At 45.2% G+C, this 10,000-nt stretch overlaps 1 protein-coding gene across 2 annotated transcripts in view; it reads left to right on the top strand.

Moving 5' to 3' along the window:
* The window catches only part of LOC130387845 (paired box protein Pax-3-like), a 2,107-nt gene extending 368 nt beyond the window's left edge, over positions 1 to 1,739 (top strand). Inside the window, exons 1-4 of one of the 2 annotated variants that reach the window (XM_056597138.1) lie at positions 1 to 93; positions 314 to 549; positions 1,162 to 1,288; positions 1,553 to 1,739. The exon at positions 1 to 93 is cut by the window's left edge and continues 368 nt beyond it. In XM_056597138.1, coding sequence (XP_056453113.1) covers positions 9 to 93; positions 314 to 549; positions 1,162 to 1,288; positions 1,553 to 1,704 — 600 coding nt within the window. In that variant the 5' untranslated portion in view covers positions 1 to 8 and the 3' untranslated portion in view covers positions 1,705 to 1,739. Of the gene's footprint in view, positions 94 to 313; positions 550 to 1,158; positions 1,289 to 1,552 lie in introns of both variants that reach the window. The other variant, XM_056597137.1, reaches the window with a different exon arrangement.
* Positions 1,740 to 10,000: the final 8,261 nt, after the last annotated feature.

The raw sequence follows: 10,000 nt of genomic DNA, 5'->3' as shown, positions 1-10,000 counted from the left end.
CAGGGGGCATGGCAGCATTAACAGGAGGCTTAACCAGGATGATGCGACCCACCCCACACCAGAACTACCCCCGCGGAGGGTACTCACTAGAAGGTAGGTCGTCTCGGTCAGTTTCCAGTGGAAACTATCAGGAAAACATGCAACTCAGAACTGGTGCAGATGCTGCCGAACTACATCAACTTTATTTTTAAGACGACAGCGCAGCTCAGCTTCAAAATAAAGTTGATGAGTGCCGACCGCGTTGTAACAACTCTAGTAACTAACGTTGGTGTTATTTATTTGTAATGGCCGTGATGCTTCTCTGTTTCTATAGTCTCCACTCCGTTAGGACAAGGGAGAGTGAACCAGCTCGGCGGGGTCTTCATAAACGGCCGACCCCTCCCGAACCACATCCGCCACAAAATCGTGGAGATGGCGCATCACGGCATCCGACCGTGCGTCATCTCTCGCCAGCTCCGCGTGTCCCACGGCTGCGTCTCCAAGATCCTGTGCCGGTACCAGGAGACGGGCTCCATCCGACCGGGGGCCATCGGGGGCAGCAAGCCCAAGGTACGAGGAAGAGGACTCAGCTGAACTTTACTTGGTTTTAGAAATAAGATGCATTGCTTAGTTGTGTGTGTGTGTATGATTGTGTGTGTGTGTGTGTGTGTGTGTGTGTGTGTGTGTTTGTGTGTGTGTGTGTGTGTGTGTGTGTGTGTGTGTGTGTGTGTGTGTGTGTGTGTGTGTGTGTGTGTGTGTGTGTGTGTGTGTGTGTGTGTGTGTGTGTGTGTGTGTGTGTGAGAGTGTGTGTGTGTGTGTGTGTGTGTGGTTCTCTGTCTGTGCTTCTAAGTGTGTATGTGTGTGTGTGTTTGTTTGTGTCTGTGTGTGTTGCTAAAACAAAGTCAAGACAAAAAAATACAATAAAAATAGGCTTACATTCGTTATGTAAGAGTTTCCCGTTGCACGGTACTGTAGAACTTGGTTTGGTTTTACGCATGCAGCTGTTTTATTTATAGGAGATTATTTGTCTATCTTAAATATTGTAGGCCTATCCTAATCACAACAACAATACATTTTTAGATTTCATTTGTTGTATCCATTTATTCTGTATTTTTTTTATCTATAGGACTTTATTTAATTAATCGTTTTCTTATTATTACTTATTAATTTATTCTATAGCAGACGTCGTCTCCAGACGTCGACAAGAAAATCGAAGATTATAAAAGAGACAACCCCGGAATGTTCAGCTGGGAAATCAGAGACAAACTCCTGAAAGACGGCATCTGCGACAGAAACACAGTTCCCTCCGGTAGGTTCATACACTTTATTATTGTTAAACATGTTCATGTCGACATAAACGTTGCCCTGTGTTCCTTTAATTTGATAGGATAAAAAGAGCAATTTAAAATTAAAGAGAAAAAAAAATCGGTGAAACCATCAAACAATTAGCCTACATTTTAATTCTAGTTTCAACTCTGTTCGTAAGCCGGGTTGTACCTGTAAATTATAATAAAAAAATATTCACTTTATACGCACAATTTAATAACAAATCCATCCTCCCCGTGTTTCTAAGTAAGCGCAATCAGCCGCATCATGCGCTCCAAGTTCGGGGGAATCTGTGAGGATGAAGAGGATGATGATGAAATCGAGAAGAGAGAGCTGGAGGAGAACGAGCGGCGCGCGAAGCACAGTATCGATGGCATCCTGGGAGACAGATGTAAGTAACCACATGTTTCATTACCCCAGCCTTACCCGAACCGTTTCTCAGATCTCAGTTGTTGAGATTATAGTGTGTGTTGTTTGTGGGCTACAGGTGACATTTCAGCTGCCATTTTTGGAGCTTGGTTACAGATGTAAATATGCAGATGTAACTTATTTTGAAGCACTCTTCTTTTGAAATCATCCGAGCGAATAAATACATTTAATTAATTTAATATATGAAAGCATTAATTTATTTTCGCACAATTTGTTTAAATAGCGTGGCAGAATTATTGATCTTGTTTTATTTTATTATAGTATTGTTTTTATTATGTTATTGTTTGTGTAAGGACATGGATAGTAAATAAACACAGTAAAGGTAGCAAGCTGCTTCTGCTGGCTTTTATTAGTTTGGCTGTACATTAACAGGTGTTGTTTGGAGATTGTGTGAGTTGGAGGTTTTACGCACGGCTTATAGATACATAGCAGGAGAGATTTAAATCCGGCCAATAGGAGAAAGGCTTCCATAAAGGTGACCAAACATTTGTCTAACGGTTTCATGCATTTGAGCAACAGTTTTCATACGCACAATCAGACACTCAAGGATGAACTTGGGAGACAAAACTAAGAGTCTATTGAAACTCACACTTCGCTTTTACGCGCACAAAGACGCGCTCCAGTGAGCGGCTCAGTGGCGTACAAAAAGACGCCAAAGCTTTTCAAAATGCGCAAAGAAAGGAAGAAAAAATGCGTTGACAAAGGGCTTTGAGGAGACATTATGAACCCGCAATGAGCGATGAATTATTCAGGGACACCAATGGGCTCCGACGGACCCGTTTTATAGACTGCTCACTTAGAGAAAATAGCTCGTTTTTACCTTGGAAGTTGTTCATTTAGCGGCTTTTTCTATTGTTTGGTCGTAGGAATTGTGTCCTTTAGGAAACAAATATTATTAGACCAGTAGTGAGCATTCAGCCTGCGCCTGTTGATTTACGACTTGTTGGTCTCAAGGAATGTCAAGGGATGGCAATTATCCATCTGGAAATATCTATGGGCCTTCAATGACATGAGGCTGTGTAAAATATCCAATAGGCCTATATCTAATATCACATGTATTAATAGTTGGCTTGATGTGTGATAGTTGGCTTGATGAATTAATATCGTTTAGCCTCTAAATTACTTTAATCAGTTGAGGGCTATTAGACATGCGTTAAAAATGTATATGGAAGGATTTTTTTCATTGTCTTGTCTCTGGCGATAAGTAAGCAGAATACGTTGTCCCACTTCAATTTAAGACCAATATAGGCCCACTGCGCCCCGCTTCACACACAGTCACGAATCCCGGCCTACAGGACCTCTAGCTTTACGCCTCTCCCGGCAGAGGTGCGCTTCCAATTCAACCTGTCACTCTTGCTAAATTATCTTTTCCCCCGGTGAATATCTTGCTAATAATAGATATGTAATAACACGGAAAAATACATAAAATAAAATAAACATATTTGATATTATATTTTATTTAATTATTAATCGTTCTTATGTTTTATACAAACATTATAACCTAATGACCCAGTGTGTTTAGGTCGAATAATAGAATGAAAATATTAGCTCCTTGGCTGTTGACACTTCAAATGGTAAACCCACAGAGCCTCCCCATTGATATACAGGATGGCACTATTTCATTCTTGTGTCCCTCTGTGGAAGTAGTTGTTGTTTTTCCCTTTTATGGCTCTTCATTATAATGTGAAAAGAGTGTCTTGAGCACTAAAAAGAGTGTCTTCTGGCCAAATATTGATTAAGTAGGTGTTTGCAGAGCCTATTGTTGTGCAGGAGAAGGGGCCTGTTGCTCTCTGCCCCTTTCTCCTCTTCCGCCATTGTTGCTCCGCTTAAGTGCTAAGATCAAAGCTCACTCATTTAGATTTATTTGTCTGGGAAAATAGACTTTGTAAGCTAAGGTTTGTGGAATATAAAGTAATACCGGGGCAGGGTATGGGACTGCCTGTATCTAAGGAGTGGAAAAAGGGAATGGTTGGTGAAACTTGTTGACTGTAAGAGAAGCTGCTTGCTGGAATGGATCCAATGCTAATTGGGTTACACTGCTATCTAAGATGAACTCTTTATTCCCAGGGGGATTTGTAAAAACAGAGGGGATGTAGAAATAGGTGTATTGTGTTGTATAGATAAAGATATTAAGTCAATGAAGATGGTTAGCGTGAGGTGTAGAAAATATTTGTATCATTTAAAAAAATAGTACAAAAGTAGTAGTGTCTTCTTTCAATATTATCCTGGTCAAACTGTTTTGAGATTGAATAAACTCTGAGAAATAACATGAATAATACAGTCTTTCTTTATTATTATTATTAACAATAATATCCGTATTATAGAGAAAATATTTAAAAGTTGTTTCTTGTGTAAAGAAAGAACCCCGAGCTAAGTGAAGTGATAGTTAAATAAACAGTAAATAATACCTCATAACTCACAAGGTTACAGAGCTAATATAGGGTCAGTGCCTCTCTCCCATTCAGCTCATTAAAGTAACTAAAGTCGTGGAAGTGGGGTCCCCCACTCTAACAGGTTCCTTTAACAGGGGTGGGGAGGGAGAGGGAGAGAGAGGGAGAGGGTGAGAGAGGGAGAGAGAGAGAGAGGGAGAGAGGGAGAGAGAGAGAGAGAGAGAGAGAGAGAGAGAGAGAGAGAGAGAGAGAGAGGGAGAGAGAGAGGGGGAGAGGGAGGGAGGGAGAGAGAGAGAGAGAGAGAGAGAGAGAGAGAGAGAGAGAGAGAGAGAGAGAGAGAGAGAGAGAGAGAGAGAGAGAGAGAGAGAGAGAGAGAGAGGGAGAGGGAGGGAGGGAGGGAGGGAGGGAGAAAGAGGGAGAGAGAGAGAGAGAGAGAGAGAGAGAGGGAGAGAGAGAGAGAGAGAGAGAGAGAGAGGGGAGAGAGAGAGAGGGGAGAGAGAGAGAGAGAGAGAGCTCTGAAATACAAACAGTCAAAAGGATAAGTTCCCTTGAAAGGGAGTCCCGCGGTGCCAAATTGAATGGAGCCAGTCCTTTCAGATGGCCATGGTGAACGCAGTCAACATGTAATAATTGGTTTCATTGAGGTGCATTCCGGCAATCTGCTGCCCCTCTCCTGCCTCTATTGTCCGGGAGCAGGCACATAGCCAGGGGGACAGGGGGAATCAAGTGCTGACAAAACATGAAAGATTTAGCTGCTTTTGTCAAAAGAAACCGAGTAGAAACTTTGTTTGTGTAAATAAAGTGGGTTACTGGCTCCCCGTGACTTTGGCGTGAAGTGGGAGAGTGTGTGCGTGCGTATGGGTGTGTGTGTGTGTGTGTGTGTCCGGTTTTTTCGTGTGTGCATGAAAGAGTTAGAGAAGCGAAATATGCTTCTGTTGTTATTGGTTGTGTGTGTGTGTGTGTGTGTGTGTGTGTGGGTTGGAGAAACTCTGGACAACGAATGCTGAGCAGAGTATGCTAAGTCAGAATTTGCCACGTCGGCGAACACTGAAACACATTCACATGAGTAAACCGACGACGGCGACGGCCTTCCATGTGTAGGCCCTGCACTGCTGGGCTGTCTTAAACACTGCTACAGTCACATCAGGGTAAACTGATCTGTGTCTCCCCCCATGCTGCAGTCGTAAGAACCGTTGAGCAAAATAGTTGCCAGTTGACTTCTTGTGGAGTGGCTGATCTTGTACACAGATAGACGTGGACTTTGGGTTTGTACAACGTGTTAGTGGTCAGGACATTTGCACGGTGCCTTATAATGAAAGAGGTTGTTTTTTCTTGGGGGGGGGGGGGGGGTTAGCTGGAGCCAGCCTCTGGTCACAACACACAGCCCTCCGCTGCAGTTGCAGTGGAATGTGCACTGTGGCCACGTTTCCATTCCCTTTCTGAGCCGGCCAGTTGAGAAATATTTAAGAAAGCCCTGTCTTTTATTTTGTTCCTCGACTCTTTCCATGTTCATCTCTTTTTTTAGGCAGGTACCTTACTCTGTAGGCATAGTACGAAATCAATGGAAAATCGATTACATTTGACTTGAATGATCAAATAGACAGTCAAGCTGATGAGAGGAAAGATAGATGGACAGACATCCATCTATCTTTAGAATATACATTTATATGCCTATCTATCTATTTGTCTATCTATCTATTTATCTTTCAATCTATCAATCTATCTATCTATCTATCTATCTATCTATCTATCTATCTATCTATCTATCTATCTATCTATCTATCTATCTATCTATCTATCTATCTATCTATCTATCTATCTATCTATCTATCTATCTATCTATCTATCTATCTATCAATATTGCTATCTATCTATCTATCTATCTATCTATCTATCTATCTATCTATCTATCTATCTATCTATCTATCTATCTATCTATCTAATCTATCTATCTATCTATCTATATAATGATCTAGATGATCTATATATTATATATCTTAATCTATCTATCTATCTATCTATCTATCTATCTATCTATCTATCTATCTATCTATCTATCTATCTATCTATCTATCTATCTATATATCCATCTATCTATAGATATCAATTGCTACATTGATTGATAAGACAGACGGATAAGATGGATTTATATTTGAGAGACACATAAAGTTTTACAGCCTCTCGTCAATTCTTCTTAGTTGGCATCATTCCCAAAGTCTCCTGCTCTCTCTCTCTCTCTCTCTCTCTCTCTCTCTCTCTCTCTCTCTCTCTCATCCTCTCTCTCTCTCTCTCTCTCTCTCTCTCTCTCTCGTGCCTCTCTCTCTCTCTCTCTCTCTCTCTCTCTCTCTCTCTCTCTCTCTCTCTCTGTCTCTCTCTCTGTCTGTCTCTCTAAAGCTCTCTCTCTCTCTCACTCTCGAGGAAGAAGAAGAAGAAGAAAAAAAAAAAGAAAGAAAAAAAATTCACACTGCCTGATCTGCAACTGAATGCGCCCTCTATGCTTCATTAAAGCCTCTTTCTCTGTTGGCACCCGCATTGTGATCCTCCAATATTAATTCAAAGGACAATTAATGAATGCAGGCCAACTTTGAAGTCAGGGGCTGGGGTCCTGCCCCGAGCCGGCCCCTTCGGCGCTGATGTACTCCGCGGCATTCTCCCCACTAACCCCGGAGACACTGGCGAGTGACTGAAAGAGAAGCAGTGAGCAATGGAAGGTCAAGGAGAGGACCTGCACTAGAATGGGAGCCCTCTGTTTCCTTGGAAGTATTAGCTAAGCAAAACTCTGTGATGGGGAGGATAAAGGGAGTGGCGGAAAAGAGAGAGAGAGAGAAAAGGGCGGGGTGGGGGGGGTGGCGGGTGGGGGCGAGGGCGGTGGGGGTGCGAGGGGACTATGAGCCAAAAGAACACAATGAGGTAGTTAATTGAGTAAAGCCAGACAGTGTTGTCAATCACTTAACTTTGTTTGGCCCCAGTAGTTGTGGATGTGTGTGTGTGTGTGTGTGTGTGTGTGTGTGAGTGTGTGTGTGTGTGTTTGGCGGAGCACTTTGCACACGATGGGCTTGAGGCGCGCGCAACTTTAACAGTTTTCGATGGCTGCTCTTTTTCTATACCGCATTGTAGGAGTAGCAAAACAGTGAGATAACTTGGATTTGAGCTTATAGCTTTTTTTTTGTTTACTCGTCTAAAAGCTTTATCCGAACCACGTTATTTTCTTTTCTGTCTTTTGCAACAGTCGTTCAGATTAAAGTCGATACCAACAACAAAAGTAAACACATTGGGAGACGTGCGCTGAGGAGGACGCATGGAATGTCCGTCACGGCCTCCCTCTCTGCAGGCCGCTCGTTGAAGTTTAGCTGTTGTGGGGTCACTGCAAAGGTCGAACTCTCCGCGGCACTACACAGGGCCGTGGCTGTGCAGAGGTCAGAGGCTAACCTGGGGTCGCTTGACTGTTAAAACTATCATCTCCCCAGGAACGGAAGGTTACAATAATGTTTGGCCCGATATGACCGCTAATGCACTCCAGAGGATAGACACACCGATGACGTATGCGCTCACAGGCGTCTGTCCTGAGTTACTCTACACCTATGTCCTCAGCCTGAATACCGAATCAATAAGGCGTCCTTCCTTATTGACCAACAGACCGTGGCCCGTCTCTGGTCCATTGTTGTCCCGTCGGTCTAGACTTGTGTTGCTCTTGGACGGGACGGCGCAGAAGGAGGTGGGCCTGTACCGGGCCGGTGACCGCTGAGCCGGGACGTGTGTCGGAGTAGCTGGCTGGCGGGTCCCTGCACGGGGTTTTAGGGGTTGGGAGGGCGGGGGGGGGACGTTTTTGTGTCCGCTCCGAGGGGTGGAAATGCCACCGTGAAACTGTCACCTAACCGCACCATAGTGGGGCCTAAATAATAACCACCCCACACTGGGGGCGCATAATGGCGGCACAGGCCAGTCCAGCCATATTTGACAGTGATACATCTCTCTGCCTCGCTCCTCCTTTGTTGGTGACGCGGCTCCGCTGGCCGTGATCGTTTTTTCTTGAAATACATTTTTTTTTCATCGTCATTTTCTTTTCGCCTTTATTCCCCCCCCCACCCCCACCCCCACCCCCCCCCCCCCCCGCTCTCGTGGCTCTTCAACTCCTTCCTCGGCCTTCCTCCTTTTGCTCCGTCTGTCTTTTTCAAACCAACCCCCCCCCCCCCCAAACCCCCACCACCCCCATCCACCCAACCACCCCTCTCCCAGGCAGCTGCGGGTTCCTGGGGTCTCCTTAGCAAGTCAAGTGAGCAGCCCACTCACTCCCCAGTCCCCCCCCTCTCCCCCCCTTAACTGTTAACCCCAGCTGGGCCCATAAGCTGTCAGTTAACTATTCACTGTTCTTGCGGGTGCATCTGCTTGCGCTGGCTGCCTATGTGTATGTGTTTGTGTGTGTTTGTGTGTGTGTGAGTGTGTGTGTGTGTGTGTGTGCGTGCGCGCCCTGCCACTGGTTTATTCAGTGGTCCACACTCGCGCTGGGCGCTCTGGCGACTGAAAGGGCCCGATCTACTTCCCTGGGCAAATAGCTAGTTCATTTGTCTCTTCTTTCCTTTGTTTTGCGTGGTAAACACATGTCACCAGCTCAATTACTTTCTCTATTAACATCCCCTGGAGGTAGGGCCAGCCGAGCCCCTAGCCAGCACCCAGACCATAAACCGGCCCATATGCTCGCCTCCCCATGCCCCCTGTCTCCCCCTCTCTCTCCCTCTCTCTCCCTCTCTCTCCCTCTCTCTCTCTCTCCATCTATTCTCATTCCTCCCTCTCTTTCACCTATCTCTCTTTCACCTCTCTTTCTTTCTATCTTCTCTCTCTCTTTCTCTCTTCTCTCTCTCTCTCTATCTCTCTTCTCTCTCTCTCTCTCTCTCTCTCTCTCTCTCTCTTTCACTCTCCTTCCCTCTCTCACTCTCTGACTCTCTTTCTTTCCGTCTCTGCCTCTTTATTTAGCGTTATTTTGTTCTCCGCCGCTCTTTCTGTGTTTCCATGTGTTGCACGTAAACACACACTGCCTCTCATCCCTTCTCCTTTTTATTTATCGTATTGATATTGATAGTTTATTCTCAATTATTTCCATTCTCACATTTAAATTAATCTCGTCACTCTCTCCATCCTTATCACTTGTTGCCGCGATCTCCCATAAGAACTTAGCGATGGATATGTAGTTGCATGTATGGCGCTCTATGTATGTGTGTGTGTGTGTGTGTATGAGTGTGAATCTGTGTGTGTATGCGTGTGTGTACGCATGTGTGTGTGTGTGTGTGTGTCTGCTGCTATAAACATGCGGGTGAATCCTCCCACGGTTCAGGTATCTGTTTATGTGTGTGTGTGTATGTGTGTGTGCGCGTGTGTCTCCTCCTATTATCGTCTCATGACAGGGTGTAGGTGGACGGGCGGGCGGGGGCCGACGCTGCAGTAGGAGTAGTCTGCGGCCATTGTAGTCTTTCCAAGTAAACAAGCGGCATCTTTGTAACGTGCTCCGGAGTCCACACTGTTTTCTTTGGATCCTCTCTGGGGCTCGACTGCGCTGCTTGTGACGCTAATGGGACTGGACATTCCCAAAGTTCACATCTGTGACCATCTGGGATTTCTTTCCCATCCTTTTGGGCCTGTCAGTTTCCCCCGCTTGATCAATAACGGGCTTCTGTTTACGTCGGTCAGGCGGCTGGCCGGCCGGTCGGTCCGTCGGCGGGCCGAACCTATCTCGCCCGATCTCCACAAACCGTCTCGACCGCCAAACGTACACGAAAAGGTTCCGCAGTAAGCGTCCTCGCTATCGCACCGATTATCTTAACAAGTTTAGCGGCCTGTTACCGTGGCGTTGTTTGGTTTGTTTTAGCGGGGCTGTGTTTGTG

This window comes from Gadus chalcogrammus, chromosome 8 (assembly GCF_026213295.1).
Source record: "Gadus chalcogrammus isolate NIFS_2021 chromosome 8, NIFS_Gcha_1.0, whole genome shotgun sequence".
Taxonomy (NCBI): domain Eukaryota; kingdom Metazoa; phylum Chordata; class Actinopteri; order Gadiformes; family Gadidae; genus Gadus; species Gadus chalcogrammus.
The sequence above is the reverse complement of the archived record's forward strand: the minus strand, read 5'-3'. Positions and strand labels throughout refer to the sequence as shown.